The sequence below is a fragment of the Eretmochelys imbricata genome, chromosome 3, assembly GCF_965152235.1.
Source record: "Eretmochelys imbricata isolate rEreImb1 chromosome 3, rEreImb1.hap1, whole genome shotgun sequence".
Classification (NCBI taxonomy): Eukaryota; Metazoa; Chordata; order Testudines; family Cheloniidae; genus Eretmochelys; species Eretmochelys imbricata.
In genome coordinates, this window is record NC_135574.1 from 151,506,923 (window position 1) to 151,527,020 (window position 20,098).

The following is a 20,098-nucleotide window of genomic DNA, read 5'->3' on the forward strand; positions in this document are numbered from 1 at the left end:
TTTTTCTTAGAGAATTACAACTTTTAGTTGAACTTTTAGTTTAGCTGAAATTGATTGACCAGGGAGGTTGAAGTGTTCTCCAACTGGTTTTTGAATGTTATAATTCTTGATGTCTGATTTGTGTCCATTTATTCTTTTGCATAGAGATTGTGGGCAGAGGGGCATTCAAGTCAGCGGCACTGCTATGGGTACCCGCATGGCCTCACAGTGTGCCAACATTTTTATGGCTGACTTAGAACAATGCTTCCTCAGCTCTCGTCCCCTAACACCCCTACTCTACTTACGCTACATTGATGACATCTTCATCATCTGGACCCAAGGAAAAGAAGCCCTTGAGGAATTCCACCAGGATTTCAACAATTTCCATCCCACCATCAACCTCAGCTTGGACCACTCCACACAAGAGATCCACTTCCTGGACACTACAGTGCTAATAAGCGATGGCCACATAAACACCCCACCCAATACCAGAAACCTACTGACCGCTATACTTATCTACATGCCTCCAGCTTTCATCCAGACCACATCACACGATTCATTGTCTACAGCCAAGCTCTAAGATACAATCACATTTGCTCCAATCCCTCAGACAGAGACAAACACCTACAAGATCTCTATCAAGCGTTCTTAAAACTACAATACCCACCTGCTGAAGTGAAGAAACAGATTGACAGAGGCAGGAGAATATCCAGAAGTTACCTACTACAGGACAGGCCCAACAAAGAAAGTAACAGAATGCCACTAGCTGGCACCTTCAGCCCCCAACTTAAACCTCTCCAGCGCATCATCAAGGATCTACAACCTATCCTGAAGGACGATCCCTCACTCTCACAGATTTTGGAAGACAGGCCAGTCCTTGCTTACAGACAGCCCCCAACCTGAAGCAAATACTCACCAGCAACAACAAAAACACTAACCCAGGAACCTATCCTTGCAACAAAGCGCGTTGCCAACTCTGTCCACATATCTATTCAAGGGACACCATCATAGGACCTAATCACATCAGCCAGACCATAAGAGGCTCGTTCACCTGCACATCCACCAATGTGATATATGCCATCATGTGCCAACAATGCTCCTCTGCCATATACATTGGCCAAACTGGACAATCTCTACGCAAAAGAATAAATGGACACAAATCAGATATCAAGAATTATAACATTCAAAAACCAGTCGGAGAACACTTCAACCTCCCTGGTTACTCAATTTCAGATCTAAAAGTTGCAGTTCTCCAAGAAAAAAACTTCAAAAACAGACTCCAATGAGAAACTGCAGAATTGGAATTAATTTGCAAACTGGACACCATTAAATTAGGCTTGAACAAAGACTGGGAGTGGATGGATCATTACACAAAGTAAAAACTATTTCCCATGCTAATTGCCCCGTCCCCCCACTGTTACTCACACTTTCTTGTCAACTGTTTGAAATGGGCCATCCTGATTATCACTACAAAAGGTTTTTTTTCTCCTGCTGATAATAGCCCACCTTAATTAATTGGTCTCGTTACAGTTGGTATGGCAACACCCATTTTTTCATGTTCTCTGGGTATATATATATCTTCCTACTGTATTTTCCACTGCATGCATCCGATGAAGTGGGTTCTAGCCCACGACAGCTTATGCCCAAATAAATTTGTTAGTCTCTAAGGTGCTAAAAGTACTCCTCATTTTTGTTTTGCTGATACAGACTAACTCGGCTACCACTCTGAAACCTGTCAGAATCCCTGTGGCAACTCTTCAGGGTAAATCCTGATCAAAGCCTGAATATGGTTCAACAACCAGGCCCTGCTGGCAAATGGAATTTTGCAGGAAAGCAGCCATGAATAGAAACACACTTGTGACAAACTGTGCTTTAACTGAACTGAGATCAGGGGATCTGCATTGCCTCCTCCTAATCACGTGAAAGCTGTGAAGGTGTCTGAATGACCTACAGAGTCCCATCCAAGCTTTTACAGCCGGGAAAGACAAGCAGATAGACTGCAGTTATCAGAATGCAAATTCAGTGCAATATGTATGTTTCACAAAATAAGTTTTTAATTTTTTTTGTTGTATTAATAAACCTAATGTTTGCTGTTCATTACCAATTAAAATAGTAATCATGGAGCCAAATGCAGAAGTCTTTTCAGAGTTTTTATTCGATCCTTAATTAAGCAGAACTCCTACAAATGTCAATAGGTGTTTTGCTTGAGTAAGAATCTCACGATTTGTTCCATGGAATTTACAAGTCTCAGCTAGAGATAACAATTCATACTATGCTACCTGAAGGAGGAAACACTGTGTAGTTGTATTTTCAGTGGAATTATCTGTTCATTAAATCTTCATACTGGATTCATTTACTTGTGAACTGCTTGCTTCTCATTTGATCTAGGTTTTGCCTCTGGAATGTAACATTTTTTTTCTCTTTGAGTTTCCCAGTACCCTTTTAATCCTAATTTTACAATTTTTGTTATGCACTAGTCACTTCCAATAAAATTCATTGAATATATACATCAGATATAACACTGGAAAAATACTTGAGACTTTCTGGAAGGAAACTAGAACAGTGAATTACAACTAATCAGCAGCTATGAAGTTTCAATGTTTATTTCAATAAAACAAAATGCATTTCAGAATCCTGTGCCAGAGACTGGATATGCATTCCAAAACTGGACAATTCTTTCCTGCTTGCATTCTCACTTCCTAAATGGCTGGAACAATTTATGTCCAGTGAGCTAGTGTTTTGACTTAGAACTTTTACATTACCAGGCAATCAATAAATAATAATACTAATAATGAGCTTCTAGAAAGCAGTAAGGTGCTTTGGGTGAAATTCATCCCCGTATAGAAAGCCAGCACAAGACTACACTCCATTTAAGTCACACTTAATGTCAGGAGTTCAATGCTCCATAGGCATTGTATTGTCCCTCAACAGAGGGTGAATTTCACCCTTTGTGAATGTATATGCCTTTCCACTACGAAGTTAAAAATGCTTTTGGCTCACACCTGATTTTCCGCAATGATTTAAATCCATATAATATTGACATAACATAACATTCCTACAATCTTCCTTGGGATTTTGTTGACTAAGTAATTAGTTCTCCTTTCTCAAACTCTGTAATTTATGCTGGCAAGTGAGGTTAAAAAACCCTCAAAACTGATTTCTTCAACTGTAACTCCAGACATTGCCGCAGCGGTGTTTCGCAAAATCTCTGTCTTGAGAAATCTGATTGTTTTAATCTTAGTTAAGGCCTTATCTACACAGGAAAATTTTATCAGTTATACCAACAGTTATGCCAGTATAATAACTATACCTATAGAGATATAGTTATGTAAGTATAGCACCCTTCCCTTCTTCCCATCTCCAGTGGACAGTTATCCTGGTACCTGGGTAGGGTTTTTATTTTTTTTGACACATTCAGGGTGACATAGGGTGAATATATTCAGGAAAAACAACGAGGAGTCCTTGTGGCACCTTAGAGACTAACAAATTTATTCGGGCATAAGCTGTTGTGGGCTAGAACCCACTTCATCAGATGCATGGAGTGGAAAATACAGGAGCAGGTATAAATACATGAAAAGATTGCAGTTGCCTTACCAAGTGTGAGGTATTTTCCACTGTATTTTCCACTCCATGCATCTGATGAAGTGGGTTCTAGCCCACGACAGCTTATGCCCAAATAAATTTGTTAGTCTCTAAGGTGCCACAAGGACTCCTCATTGTTTTTGCTGATACTGACTAACAGGGCTACCACTCTAAAACCTGTATTCAGGAAATTATTCTTCTCTACCTTGATGCTCCCACAAGAAAGTTGCACGAATGCAGCAAGATAAGAATAGGACCTTTAGGCATTTTGGACTAGACTCCCATTAACTCTTACAGGACCAGGATTTGACTCTGATTCTCTCTTCATGAAGCACAGCATGCATCATAACACAGTTTTTCAGGCCCCCCCCTCTGTTGTGATAACTATGCCAGCCTCAAATGCATATTTGCCTGTTCTCCCACAAGTTTCCATGCTTTCTTCCACAACTTCCATGAGCAAAACTTTAAGACCACAATTCTATCACCCTTCAAAGACTTATTTCTCTTGTGACATCTACAAAAACTCAGCCATACAATAATGGCTAGGTTAATGTGGCAATTAGGAATAGCTGATTTTATTAAGTTTTTTAAAAGGAGAGATGATTTCATACCATCAAACACCATCGAGCTGTGCAATCACGCAGCTGTCTGAGCTTATTTTCATTACGCTCAACTTCTTTTTTGCTTTTCCTTTTTTTGTTTGTCATATTCACTTGCTGTGTCTTGATTAAGCTGCCCTTCAGAGACACTATTACTAACCAGAGATTTAAAGAAAATATGATTTTCTTCAGATGTTTCATGTGCCAGGTGGATGAAAAGAGACTGAAGTCTTGGCAATCCCCAAACAGGATATTAATAGCAGATGAGGACACCTGGGATTCATTCTTTAGGTGTCCTTGACTTATAAAGCACCATCTTCTCTTTGAGTGAGAGTATGTGTGTGCATATGTGTGTGTGTGCAGTGGCAGGGAGAAGGGAGAAAATGAATATGCTGATGGACCTCAGGCTAAGAAACAGCAGCTCCAAAAATAAAAATACAATATACTTAATATAGTGTTCGAAACCATTAAAACCAACAACATAAAATTTTAGAATTACGGTATTACTCCATCCCTAACTCAGACAGAGTACTGCATCTGCTAAGGGATGCAGGAGTTCTCCTGCCAGATGAGACTATGTATTGCAATACCCAGGAACAAGGGTAATCTGACTGGAATAGTAGCCTTAACCTTCAATGTTGTTTCTTTGTGGGTCTAAACCTTACTATTAGTTGAATAAAGCTTTTTCTAAGCAATAGTTCTGATTTTCCATTGTCTTGCAACTTCTGTCATCATTTTCACTAGTGCAAAGTGGGTATAAAACCCTGCCACTGGTGTGAGTGGAGAGATCTGAGGCGATAGTGTTTTACACCCACTTTGTACTCACATAAAAGGCTGTGTAAAATGTAAGGCATGGACAATCTTGACCAATACTTTATTCTTTGCCTCCTCTTATTGTTAGCCCTTCACACTTCTTCTTGTGCTACTGCCCTCACACAACTCTCACTGCCTTACTCTATCATTGGCAGTATTACAATGTATTGTGAAAATGATATGTGTTATGTATAAAAATTAATTATACTGTAATTTCATTTTCTAATAGTAGCACTTTGGCCTCACTGAAGAGTATGATTGCCTTGGATATCATACGATCTCATGCATTAATCAGCTTCACCATAACTTCAGAGAAGTTTCAGAGAAGGCAGACCAATGAAACATCACAACATTCCTGAGGGTACGGTTGCACAGTCAACATCACATGCACATAATCCACCCACCTAGCCTTTTTCATTACTAGAGGGCCTGTTGTTTGCTTGCACAGCTATTACTCCCACATGAGTTTGCCTTTCCTCTCTCAGCTTCAATTATAGCGTTAGCTGATTTCTGGACAGACTAAAAGGAACAGCTGCCTCCCTTTGGGCTTTCAAATACCATTTGGTCTAAATTTTTCCTCAGGAAAAATTAGACCAAATAGTGGTATAAACATCCCAAGTAAAACAGACATGTATAGTGAAGCACTGGAAATCTTTACTAATCTTATATGCGTCTACTGGTACATGTGCCTATTGCATGCTTGCGTGTGAGCAGCTCTTTTAATCACTAAACTCAGCAAGAATAGACCCAGCTTAATTTTCCTTGTACAGAGCATATTTTCTAAAGTCTCCTGAATGGGCCAAATTCTTCGCTGTTCTAATTCCACTGAAGTAGTGCTCCCAGCCTCTTCGCTACCACTTGATTGGGGATTCTGACCAGCAGTTTGTGCAGTTGCAGACCCTCTCACCCTGCCCCCGAAAATCTTTCACAAAAGAGTGGGAGAGAACTGTTGTGCAGCACTATTTTTCAGTGTGCTGGGAAAAGAGAATTCCTGCTGTGGGGATTCTCTGTGGATAGGATCCCCTGTGCAGTGGAATTGTGATAGTATCTTGGTCTTTGAGGTTTTCTAGTAGGGCTTCCAGACTTGACCTGGAGGATACTCCCTCCCTCCCTCCCTAAACTGTACTATAGGTGCTCATCCTATGCCCTGAACACCTCATCCATAAGTTAAAAATCAGAATAAACAAGGAACTGCACATAACTACATCCACCTTAGATCAGCCTCTCCTCGACAACCTTGGAGAGGAGAGAAAATCAATGGCCTTTGCAGCATGCCCAGAAGGTTAATAATGCTGGGCTCTGGCAGACCAAGTGGGGAGCAGGTTCCAAAGCCAAGGACCCCTCACAGATGGAATCCTGCCAGCAGCTCCTTCTCATTTATATTAAGGTAGCTCCAGCTCAAATACGTCTCCTGATCTCATTTGTGGTAGCATACTACAGGCACAGAGGCAATCTCTCAAGTGACCAGATCCCAAACCATTTGGTGCTTTATGAGTTAAAAAACCCAACACGTTGAAGCCCATCTGGAAGCTTATTGGAAATCAGTGCAGATCATGGAGTAGTAAAAGAACAAAAGGTTAGAAGTTTATAGAGATTCTTGCACTCAGAGGTTTGGACTATATGACCATACCCTACAGCTTTATTAATTATTATTATTATTATTCATTATGGTCCAGATTCTGCCTCCTCTCCTCATGTTGAGTACCACCCTGCAATCAGTGGAACTACTCACAGAGTAAGATACTATTCAACATAAATCAGGGTGGCAGGATTTGATTCTCTGTGGTGCAACTGCAGAGAGGAATTAAAATAGAGGAATGCTAACTGCAGTATCTTATTACTGATATTATAGTCATTCTGCAGTTAAACTCCCACTGACTCCTAGGATGTTTTTCCTTTATCTTTTTGTGAAATCAACAACAGCAACCACAAAAGCCTACCAGCAAAAGTCACATTGTGAATTTCTTTGCTCAGTTCCAAGTGCCTTATGTGTTTTTCAAAATGCTGATGTATTTGGGAAGTGGTTGCAGTATTTTGCATACCTTCTATTGCAAAATACTGCAATACTTCCAAAAGAAAGTTAGAATGAGAGGGTAGTTATGACACACAGGATACAAATTTAGGTTACAGCCAACTACTGTCAATATCACTGTATATAATCAAACCATGTGAAATGGGTTTTACATTGCACCAAGTGGCTTACCAGGAGGTTTCCCCAATGACCTCTGTGGTGCATAGTTTTATATTATTAAGTGTAACTTGGAAATAGAAGAAACTGATATTGATGGGATCTGTTCTTCATTTTGCACATCAGCTCAGCCAGGAATGTTTTAAGGAAACCAAAACAACAATAAAAGTGAATTAAAGACCTAGCTGCAGGCCCAGATGACTATTATTGCCCCTATCAGGTTTTTCAGTATAATTTTGGCAGGTCAGTAACCTTACGTGGCATCATTAATGTTGTTCTGTCTGAATATGCAAACTATGAATTAGCCAGGCTTAACTGGAAAATTGTTTCAGACTGCTTAACTATGTAAAGTGGCCTAATTGCTCTGATTTAGCTACAAAAACCAGAATGTAACTTTCTTGACCCTAGGGTTTTAATAATTGTCTGAGAGGTGCTAATAGGCAGGTTTATTAATAGAGGTGATCTGAAAAGGCCCTGATAGGCTGAAGGAATAGCTCAATATAACCTACATTATAATACCACAGTACTAGACTTCATATGCCCAGTATGTAGTTATTAAAAAAAAATCCTTCTGGGAAAGTGGTTTTGCACTATAATCTCTCTCTTAAGCCTCCGGCATTCTATTAATATTTTAAAACTATTAACAAAGTAGCCTAAGTTACAGCCTGTGATCCTGAGTTTATGAAGCGATCCATGAAGGTGGATGCTCCCATCAGCGTGGAGTTCAGCTGTGTACACTCACACAGATCCTTTTATAGGATTGGCTCCTAGAAGCCTAGGCAATACATGAAAAGCATTTATAACCACAAAATGAGAGTTTGTCTGCCTATCACTTGAAAAATACCAGATCAACTGAAACTAAAGTTAGTACAAATTGATACTATTAAAAAACCAAACCAACAAAAAACACACCTAAAGTGAGGACTTGATTTCCAAGTTTCAGCCCAGAGTGAGTTATTAGGAAAAGTTCGTTGTATCTTAGAGAAAACTGCATTTACAGTGAATTGGAAGCAGATTCTAGACTAATAATAATAATAAAAACAGTAACAACAACAGTAACAATAATAATAATACTATCTTGGACTTTCATTCAAGGATCTCAAAACACTCTACAAAGATGGCTATTATTCCCATTTTACAGATGGGGAAATTGAGGTGAGAAGTTAGATGTCTTGACCAAGGTATCACAGTGAGACTGCAGTAGAATCAGGAAGAGAAACCTACAGCTCCTTCATCCCAGTCATCCACTCTAATCACTAGAACAGCAACATTTTCACAGTAATCAAACTTTAGGCAACTAAGTTTGTTTACAAGACTGTACTTTTTAGTAATGGCAGTGACTTTGCTTTAGAAAAAATTAAAGCTTTTAGAAAAGAGTTTTTTTAATGAAAAAATCCAAAATCTGTATGTTTAAATCATGCTATGTCACAGGAAATTTAAAACAAACAACAACAAACAAACCAGTAAAGTCTTCTAAAGGGTGTCCTTGGAAACAGGTAGAGGGAAAAGGGATTTCTGTTCTGATTTCTGAAAGGAGCCTTTTGGCATCTTTATGGATGTTTATTATCAGAATTACCTGCGGATTGCAGGTATGTATCTTCAAGTTCAGCACAGCTCTACTGATCTGTGCATAGTGGCAGCCAGTGATCGAAGGGCTAGCTATTTTCTGCTACTGATCCATTCACTTCTATGCTTTATACATGATAATGGACACCAAGTGATGGTGACATTCTTCAGTGTTAATATTGAAACAGTAAATAAAAGCAATTTTGATTACCTCAGTACAGGGTTTGATAAAAAAATGATTTAACAACAAATGTTTGTAAAAGCTGCAAAATCATAATTCTGTTCGTGTTTTTGTCAACAGTTTTGGGAAAATGAAAAGCAAACAATACTGCAGTCAAAGCCAACACTTTCCTCTAGATTCTGCTGGGATCCACTAAAACAAATTAAACATAGTCTCTCAAAGAGTGCGGTTCTCATTTTGGGCCTGTAAAACAGCATTTTGCTGGTACATACTGCCTAGCAAGATACTCTATGGGCATGTGCTACATGGGAATACTCAGGAAATTTAAGCTGAATGAACTAAAGTTGTGAATTTAAAGCACCCAAACCCCAGCGTGGATGCTGTCATTCAGAAGTAAAGTGGTCTTAGTCTACAAGTGGGAGTTCTACCAAAGCTCTGAAGCTTAAAGCTATGGCAATGCTCTGAGTGATTATATTGCCGGTCTGTAGAAAAGGATTCTTTCTCTCAGGACCAGTGAAGATTTCCCCAGAATATAGCCTGGCTGTTTGGGCTGAGAACTAGAGAAAGCATTTGCTCCCCAGGAATATTAGAATCCTACAGTGTAGTTTCTTCTGAAAAGAGCTAGACAAAAAGGTGTTTTCCTCCTGGTGCAGAGGGATTTCTCTTGAAACCCTGAGATTGTCTAATTTTGTTCTTTTGTTTAACCACTCACCCTTCTCATATGAGTCTCACATTCCTACTTATTAATTGTACAAGGGTGGTGCACAAAGGCCCGATCAGTACTGGGGCCCTGTTGTGCTAGGTCAGAGGTGGGCAAACTACAGCCCGCGGGCCACATCTGGCCTGTGGGACTGTCCTGCCTGGCCCTTGAGCTCCCGGCTGGGGAGGCTAGCCCCTGGCCCCTCCCCTCCTGTTCCCCCTACCCTGCAGCCTCAGTTCGCCACACCGCCAGCGCTCTGGGCTGTGAGCTCCTGCCAAGCAGCACAGCTGCAAGAGGTGCAGGCCTGCCCTGGTGCTCTAGACTGCACGTCGGTGTGGCTGGCTCTGGACGGGAGGCGCAGCTGCCTGTCCTGGTGCTCTGAGCGGCATGGTAAGTGGGCGGGGAGCAGGGTGGGTTGGATAAGGAGCAGGTGGTCCCTGGAGGGGGCGGTCAGGGGACAAGAAGCGGGGTGGGGTGGGTGGATGGGTTGGGGATTCTGAGGGGGCAGTCAGGGGGTGGGAAGTAGGAGGAGGTGGATGGGGGTGGGGGCCAGGCTGTCTGGGGATGCACAGCCTTCCCTACCTGGGCCTCCATATAGTGTCTGAACCCCGATGTGGCCCTCAGGCCAAAAAGTTTGCCCACCCCTGTGCTATGTTCTTTACAAACACACAGGTAAGCGCACTCCCTGACCCACACAGTTTACAATCTTTCTAAACCACACAGTATTTGGATATTTTCCCCATCAGATTCTGGATTGCAAATTCTAAACACCTTTCAACAGGGCTGTGTTCCACTTCAGATAAGTGACAGCTATTATCTAAACCCCCAAATGAAGAATATATTTGGCTTTCACATTATGAAATTTCTAATAATCAAAGTTTGTACTTAAAATGACCAGATCTCCTGTCATCAGCTGGGAACTAGTCTTAAAGGGACTTTTATTAGTAATGGGTTGGCTAATTTTAATCAGAAAACAGACTCTTGTTACATGTCCCTGGTGTGTTATGAATGTATGTTAAAACCAACAATTATTTAGATAGATAAGGAAATTAAAACAAATCTACTTACTTATTTTATTTCTTACTTCATTTACTTTTTCTCCGAGAGATTTTGCTTCAGCAAACCTAATGACAGAAACAGAGTAACAGGTGGAGTTACTCAAAACTACAGCTAGAGGTATTTGTTGAGAATAAATTTTCTAACAAATCAAGACTGTATTTCTGTTTGCAAATTAGCTGCAAACTCATTACTGTGAACAATTTATGATCCGTAAGTAGAGTTGGTCACATTTTTTTAGATGGAACAGATTTCTATTGCAAAAGGCAATTTTGTTCAACTTGAATGTGTCAATTTTGACAAAATTTTTGACTGAAAAAAGTCTAAATTAATCATTATGACTTTCTTGTTTTGTTTTGATAGTGTCAAAAAGTTTCATTTAATTTTGTTTTGACTTTTATATTATATGGAAATATTACTTTTAATATTACATGCAATATTTAATATGGTAATATAACACAAAAGTAAAAACAAAATGAACTGAAACAATGTCAAACTGAACTGTTTTTACTTACTGAAACAACATGCTTTTTACCTTATCAAAATTAAATGATTCGATGGTCACAAACTGAAATTTTGTGGCTTCTTTGTTTCATAAGAAGTTATGAAATTGTAGCTTTTCATTCCAATTCAGAAGAATTAAAAAAACAAACAAACCGAAAATGTCAGAATATCTTAGGGAACAGAAATTCCGATGTCTATTTGTAAAGATTCACTGAATAGTTTGGATGAAAATTTTTCAGTTTATGAGCAGTGTGCAAACTGCTGACATCACTATTCATTATTTGTGATGTGTAACTGGTCACCCAAGTCACATAGTAAGGCTCCCTAACAAAATTTTAGACGGGAGAATAAGAAATGATGAATAGTGGAAATTATTAATACTCGTTTGTCCACAGATACCCTTCTTTGTATGCAAATGCAGGTATTCAAACAAAAAACCCAGCCAGAATCCAAACATTTGTTGAACTGAAACCCATCCATATGAAAGCTTTCACACAGTTAATGAAAAGGGGCCTGAACATGGTGGAACTGAATCAATGACTTCAAAATTCAAATCAATGTATGGAAACATTATTTTTGTAGCATTCAACCAGCTCTATGCATAGCATGAAAAGAGGTTTCAAATATGTGACATTTCCCTCAGTTTATTTCATACTCTGTCAAGGATTATAACTGATAAACACCCATAAATTAAATACCTTTTCTTTCAAGCAAATTTTTGTCCTTAATTTTCTTTTGCACTGTTCCAGTAATACAACATTTTCCTTTTACTTAATACTGCACATTTGTACCCTCCTTATACTGGCACAGATTGAGGTCTTCTAGTGTTACCATCTTGGGATAGTGGTTTGACGGAAAAATTGACCTTGGTCAATACTTGGACGGGAGACCAAGGACAACCCAGCCAGCTGCAGGAAGTGGTGTTGGTGATTCAGTAAATGGCTTTTCCCTCTGTTTTTGTACTGAGCTAATTAACCCTCATGTTTCTAGGGAGTGTTGAAAAAGAAAACTGAGGCTTTGACCACTTGTGGTAATTAAAGATCCCAGGGAACTTTTCGCAAGAGTAGGGATGTTAACCCTGGTGGCCTGGCCAAGTTCTAGAGCTGGTAATAACATTCCTACAGCAAGTTTCAATTGTTTTTAACCTTAAGTCCTAAACTGGTGTGTGGTATTTCTATGTCTGCTTAAATTGTCACTTTATTCTGTCATGAAGATGACTGCATTTCAGCGGCAGGTGAGTGATTCCTGCATGTGTAACATATGTACAGCTATTTTGGGCCCTTCTGGATGTGATATCATAACACAATGAATAACACTTTTAGTGCTGTACATTTCCAAAGCACTGTACAAACATTAACTAAACAAACCCTATAACACCCTTTGGAGGAAGGTATTGGCACCCCAATTTTAAAGGTGGGGAAACTGAGGCACAGAGCAGTTACATGAATTGCCCTAAGCCATGCAATGAGTGTAGTGCAATTCATAAGTTCCTAGCTCCTAGCCTTTTGTTCAAGCATCTATACCACACTGTCTTCATGTAGTCTTCACAGTAGCTTCTCCGCATAAACGTACAATGGTAGTAGTTTAAGTCATGTAAACAATGGTAAAATTAGTTGACTGTTGGAGTGACAGGTGAGACTGTAAGCTCAATGAGGCAGGGGATATCTTTTTGTTCTCTGTTTGCAATGCATAGCACAATGGGTTTCTGGTCCATGACTGGGGCCTTTAGGTAATTACTATGGTGACACAAACAAACAATTTCCTTATTTCTTATTTCATGAAAGATGACTGCAATGCTTAACTAATAACACTAACAATGTTTCTAAATTAACTAAGTTGAAAAATTCCTTGTTATCCCCTAAGGATCACATCCTCATGTATTATTCAAAATAATCTGCAGTAATTGGTTTCTGCAATCTGCAGTGGTTTCTGTTCAGCCAGAAATGTGATGTAAGGCAGTATTCCTTTTCCAAAAAACTAACAATTAGCATTCTCAACAAACTTGCTTCATCTATATCCTTACAAGGTGCCCATCACCATGATATCTGAGCACCTCCCAAAAAGAGCAGCCAAAAGATAGGATCCAGTAAGTGGACTAAATTTCTCCATCTTCCCTAGGAGGCTGCTAGAATTTTCCTACCCCCTGCTTCCTTTGCCCTTTCTGTTAAACAGGTTGCAGTATCCCAGGCTGTTTGTGCTATTACTGCATCAGTTGACAGAATCACTAGCCTGCCAGTATCTAACCCTGCAATTTGTAAAGCTATTTAGGGTACATGGTATACAAAATACACTCTGTAACACCAAATTTAATCTATTTTCATGGTAAAGGAAATTATCTCTATATTCAATGGAACAGTTGAAAAAGTCCTGAGGGATTTGAGGTATATTACAGGAAAACTCCATTGTAATAATCAAAGAAGGAAATAAATACCAGAGGGGTGATTTGCTGTATCAAGGTTGTTGTGGTGCGGCACTAGACTTGTTGTGAAATTCTGAATGGTTACTTAGATGTGTATAGTGATTCCTTGCAGGGTTTGGAGGCAAAACTACTGTACTTGACAGTTAACGGAGCCTTCCGCTGATCTGGATGAGCCCTGCTCTAGCAGAACCTGCTGCGGAAATCCACAAGTTGTATTTCTGTCTAGCTCAAACAGCAGTGGTGTAGAGTTAAGAAATATTGCTTTCCCACGAGGGAGATGTGGTTTGGGTAACTGCCCCATCTTAATTAGTCAATTTCCCCCTCAGACTAAGTATTTTGGACCACCACATTCACATTTGTTCATGCTCACTTACTGTTAAAGCTGAATTCAGCATGGATAAGTATCCTCTACGAGAAGGTTCCTTGACACTTGCTATTTATGACACAAGTAGGGAGAAGCCTTAGAAACATTCACTTGCCATCTTCTGTTTTTATAAGCTACTGTATTTCCATGAGCATTGACTTAATACAATCAAAGGGATCTCCTGCAATCTGGGCAGAGATCTAAGAGAAACCTCCAAATGGCCTCTTTCTCTCTCTCCTCCCAACCCTTGGGCCAAATCCTGAGTTCCTTACTCACTGTTTCTTAATCTGTACTCAGGTAAAACGCCTATGATTGAGTAAAAACAAAACAAACACTTCTGGGGTCAACCCACTCATTGAATTATGGAAAAAGTGTAGTTTCTGATTTTTTTCCAAGAAGAAATCTAGCATAAGGGTGCTCTCAAGGGAGATTGATCATCAGTATGTGAACATTAATGTTTACTGGTCAGTTAAGCAACTGTATTCGTGCAGTCCATAGGAAATTCACATGTAGCCTGAGTGAGTTCCCTCACTCACAGTTCCCTCAAGAAGACTGTTGTTGCTGAGACATGGATTTTAGTTGCCATCATAAGTAAAACTCATAGGGTGAAATCTTTGTCCCATTGAAATGAATGGGAGTTTGGCCACTGACTTCAATGGTGCAAAGATTTCATCCTTAAAATGCAAATATGACATATCCTAAATAATTTTTTTTGAAATATAAGTCTCTGTTTAATTAGTCAGTGTAAGAGCTGACTCTCTTGGAGGCCATCAAATGGGAGAACGAACACACTTAATTTAGCACTCATTTATTACAGGCTATTAGGTGGCACAGCTCGATTCCGTTAAGGATTATTCCAGACTCAATCACCATGGGCCAAATTCAACCCTTGGTAAGTACTGACCACAACAGTTAAACCAGGAGTGAATTTGACACTGTGGTATCAAAGCATATTAACAAAAGCTTGTCAGTTGAGGAGAAAAGGCAAAAATGGCCTAAGTTGGCAGATTGGAAAGTTGAGACTTAAAGAGGAAAATAAGTGGAAAATCTGATGTAGGAGAACGAAGAAACTGAGAGCTTGTCTACATGGTGTGTTTCAAACGGGACCACCAGCAGGGTCCATACAGCCCAGACAGTGCAGGGCACACTAGTGTGCACTAGAATTTACACCTCTGTGGCACACATTAATGAACCATGTGGAGAAGCCCTCAGACCAGCTTTACATTATACCTCTAAATTACAGTGAGATCTTGTAATTGAAAACATATGCTGGGGCTGGGTTTAGAATGTCTGGTGCAGCATGGGAGGCTAGATTGTAGTGGTTCAAATGGGATGAGTTTTCATGCATGTTTCACTGGAAAATGAGATTTAAGATTCTTCTTCACTTCAAGGAACGGATGCTAAGCAAAGCCTCTCCTCTCCTCAATGCCTTGGAAGGCACAGACATTAGTAAGCTTTTTGGAGGTCTAGCGTAGGAAGTCAAAGGCCCGGAACTCTGCCTCTGTGTGGTTACAAATATAGGCATTTAGGCAGTGCCAGTGGGCAGCAGCAGTTTTCACTTTAGAGGACAGAAATGAATAGCAACTGTTTTGTGCCAGATGCATACATGTCTGCAGGAGTGCCCCTTCTACCTCATGAGGCCACTTGTTTAGTGTTCCCCAAGGCCAGCTGAAGTGAAGGGGCAGCTAAAGTCTATTGAAATGAAGAAACCCTACATTCAGTTTCTCACTTGAACAGTGACTCATTGTGTGACCTTCATCAAGAAACGAATCCTTCATTTACCTCAGTTTCCCCATCTGTAAAAACTGGGGAAAGACATAGTGACACACCCTGGGAAGTTCTTTGTGGTTTACAGATGAAAAGCAATATTTACAAAGTTTAAAATACATATTTCCCTTATGCACCTTGTTTTAAAGGAGCACCTGATTTTTCTTGTATTTCAGTTACACGAAGGCACCTCTAGAAAGCATCTATATAGCTGGCTCCCAGTGCCCAAAACATTTGAATTGTTATAGTTAGTGTTACAGTCGAGCTTTTAATTTTATGTTAACTCACAACCAACACAAATAATATAACTAAAATGGAAATGAAAAGAAAAGAAAATTCACCCAATATAAGGTAAAAGTGAGGGGAAAAACAAGAGAAAAAAGAGAAGAAAAAAGCAATTAAAATATAAATACATTTAATCAAATGCTGCCATGATATGACAGAAGTGGTTATGCTACTGTTCACAAAACTATGAGCATGAGAGGCTTGCATATACGGGAAAGGTATGGTAACCTTTAAATATGTGTTGTGCATAAGATCTTTACTGTGCAATTTGCAACTGGTGGTTCAGCAGCTGCATTCCAAATTACAGACTTGAGATGAATCCATTTTTAACAAACGTAATAAACTTTGAGCTTCAAATCTCGTTTGCTAAAGTCCACTGCAAACAGCATGAGAAATGATTTCCAAATGCATCAAGAGTCCCACAGCACTTGTGAATAATGACAATTGCTATTTATTAGAAATGGGGTACCCCAAGAGTGTGGGTCTGAATTCCCTTGAAATTTGGGGAAATATGAATCTGGTACCAAACTTTGTGGTTTGGGCCCATCTCTACTATATATTCAGAATATAAAAGGAAATATGCATTTTCCCTCACAATGCTTTATGTCAGAGAAATTGATAAAAACATGCATTAAGTCCAAGAAATCATGGTCCGGATTTACCACTGTGTTACTCCAATTTTATGTTGATGTAATGCCACTGAAATCTTTATTTATAAACTGTTTTATTAGTTCTTGAAAGGAAGAGATGCAAGGAATGATCACATTAAATGAACAATTTGATCTATTTATCATCAGAATACAGACATTTCTAAACAGGATAGTTCAAATAAATACTTATCTACTTCTTACACTCCCATCATCTTGGTACTTGAGCGTCAGAGAATAGAAAATGTAGACATAAGAATGAAGTTATGCAGTTCAGAGAAGGTGAACAAAAAACTAATAAACAGTGAGTTTCAGAATAAAATGCAGAGAGGAGAAGGAGATAACCTGGGGCCTGATTTTCAGAGATAATCTGAAGTTAATGGAAATGGCAGGTGCTCAGTGCCTCTGAATATAAGGCCTTTGGTGCACAGGAGGTGGGAGACCACTCTAAGGATGAAGCCAGGAAGGGGAGGAGATAAAAGGAAAAGTTGGGAGAGAGACACAGGAATATAAAAAGTGAGAAAGGTATTATAGATCCACCTTCATACCTCTGATCACCTCCCAAATGCCTTGTTTGTCATTGAACGCTGTGGGTATGCTGTGTATATATGCCACATGCAGAAGTGGGAATGACATAACACTGTTGGCCGGTTGGCATTATCTGATATGTGCTATAATTTCCAGGATTATCACTGTCTTCCTTGCTGTGGATTACTACTTTTAATATGCTGCTCTTCTCTAGTCCCTTCCATCCGAAGAGCTCAAAGTGCTTTACAACATTAATATGTGCGGGAGGAAAGTATTGTTATTTCTATTTGAGAGAGATCGGCACAGAGAGGTTAAAATGACTTGGCCAACAACACACAGAAAATCAGTAGTAGAGGACTAGAACACAGGTTTCGTGAGTCCCTTTGGTATCTTAATTCAGTGCCTGAGCCTATAAAACTCTTTCCTACAATGGAAATTATATTAATGAAAGTAGTGGTCACATGACTCCAACTTCCTTTACATAATTCAAAACTATCAATGCCATCCTGCCATCTATATTCTCTAGGGCTTGTGAGAGAAGAACAGTAATGCTCTGTGACCAGCCTGATTGCTCCTTATATTCTATTCTATTCAGGTTCTTATATAATGCCCCCAGTCACCTGATGGGCAATAAATCTTTCCCGCAGGCATAGATTGCTGCTGCCCCAAGTTTAAGTTTGAAGCTTGAAACATAGTTCACAAGAGTCATTGTGAGCCTTTAAAGCCATGGCTGTGGCTGTATCTAAATGTGACACTCACTCACCTCTGTTTAAGAAGCTGTTTGTTGTCCTCGATGGTTATGCTGTCCACATAATCCCTCTTGAAAATTTCAAAAGCCTCCTGACGTCCAAGTGACATTTCTCCTCCTGATCCTGCCCACAAAATAAGACAGAACTGGCTCAGTGGCAGCTGAAGATAGTTCACATTTGCTTTATTACTGTTGCAGACAAATATTACAGCAAGCCAGCATACAAGTCCTTTAGCAATCAACAGTCAGTAACCAGACTCCAGCTTCCGCCAAGAAAAATGGTATTTTGGAAGCAGGTAAATCTTTTACTGACAAATTTCATTGATTTACTTCATGTGGGCATCTTCAAACCTGAATTCTTAATTTTTCAAAATTATTTTAATGCTGCCTTAAATAAAACCAGAGTCTAAAAAAAATCTAAGCATGGCAAACAATGGCAAGTGAAAACACTGGTATTTTCATAATGGCAAATTGCAAATTTTTCTGCGTTCCTCTTTCATCCCCCATTGCTGGTTTCCAGTTACCATTACTATGCAATGCCACAGAGCACGTTATGTCACATTTTAGCGCAAAGACCACACACTGAATATTTTCAGTTCACATGTGGAGAGAGACTTTGGGCTTTATTTAACTGTACATAAACGTTAACTTCCTTCAGTGACAGGTCAGGTACTGAACACACAGAAATGGGCTGAATCCTGCACAGCACAGTTGCACTATTGAGTATATAAGTGTAAGGAGAAAAGAGAGGAGGACACAAAACACCAGAAAACTATGCATGATAGCGTGATGCCTTGTCTCTGCAGACATGCACATTCTCTGCCTTTGCTCTAACACTTTGTCCCCCTTTTTTGTATATGTCCTACGCTTTCATGAATAAGAAAGCAGGAACACAAGAGGGTTGAGACTTACTACACTACTTGCCACACACTATTTGCCCCTAAGCATAGCTCCAATTACACGTGTATCTGAATACAATAACCATGCTCCCCTGTCTGTCCATCAGAGGGATCAATACGAATTTAGCATCCAAAGCTGATTTCTTTATAAACACTATGGAAAAGTCTCATATAGAAACTGCAAATCTGCCATAGTAGCCAGCTATTACACATTAGCTCTCAGTGCTAATTGGCCCACAGCTCCCTATAAGCAGTTACTGAGCTTGGTATCACCTATTTAGAAATTCAAAGTTTTAAGGTGATTCCAAGCTGACATAATTATCTTATGTTTATTTATTTATGTGTCAATAAATACTAATGAAGACAGGGTGAGATTCCCAGTGAAGCACATGAGAACTGTGCAGGGAATGGAGGTGAAGTGGAGGGGATGGAATCCAGCACCCACACTGTGGGAAAGACACAGATTAGCTAAGCAACCTCTACATCGCTACTAATCCATCCTCTAGGTAGGAACAGGGGCTACAAGCCCTATACATTCCCTACGGGGAGGCTTGTAGCCACTTGATACTCTTCACTTGTGTCTTTTCTCTGGCCCATCCTCAATTCCTCCTCCTTAGTGGGTCATACAGAGCTAGCATGAAGCCCAACTCTCTTACGTATAGAAGATGTGGAGCCTTCTGGAATGCCTGTTCCAAATACCATCCAATGAAGTATGGAAGTTCTGCTGCATAGCAGTCTTTCAGAACACCTATGATACTGGGTTAATATCACCTATTATATATACACATGTAAAATATCATGGCTGCATGCTTTGTTAGTTACTTTGATTTAAATGTAAGGGAGATGGACATCATTGAAACTTAAGTCTGAACAGATCTTGAGACAAGCTGAATTAAGTGTATTTGAACCCAGCCCAGCTTGCATGGAAAACCTTTGTATTAAAATTAGCTGGCCCTTATTCTGATACCCCTAATCATGCTGAGTATACCTTATTCCATGATTACTGCCTGCAGACCGAGGCGCTATTTAGCATGAGAGAAGGTAACAGCATCTACCTCTCAGTGATGAACAACCAGGACTAGGGTGACCAAATGTCCTGATTTTATTGGGACAGTCCTGATATTTGGGGCTTTGTCTTATATAGGCGTCTATTGCCCCCTTGTCTTGATTTTTCACACTTGCTGTCTGGTCACCCTAACCGGGACAACAAGTAAAAAAATAAAGTTTTCACTAGAAGTATACTCCAAAATATTGTCTTAAGTTTTAATCAACA

The 20,098-nt window shown here is 39.7% G+C and overlaps 1 protein-coding gene across 1 annotated transcript in view; it reads right to left on the bottom strand.

The window, feature by feature from the left end:
* KIF6 (kinesin family member 6) overlaps positions 1-20,098 on the bottom strand; it is a 283,991-nt gene that overhangs the window by 58,920 nt on the left and 204,973 nt on the right. The window contains exons 14-15 of the mRNA XM_077812187.1: positions 17,942-18,050; positions 10,677-10,732 (exon numbers count right to left, since the gene is read on the bottom strand). Of these exons, the coding sequence (XP_077668313.1) occupies positions 10,677-10,732; positions 17,942-18,050 (165 nt within the window). The remainder of the gene's footprint in view (positions 1-10,676; positions 10,733-17,941; positions 18,051-20,098) is intronic.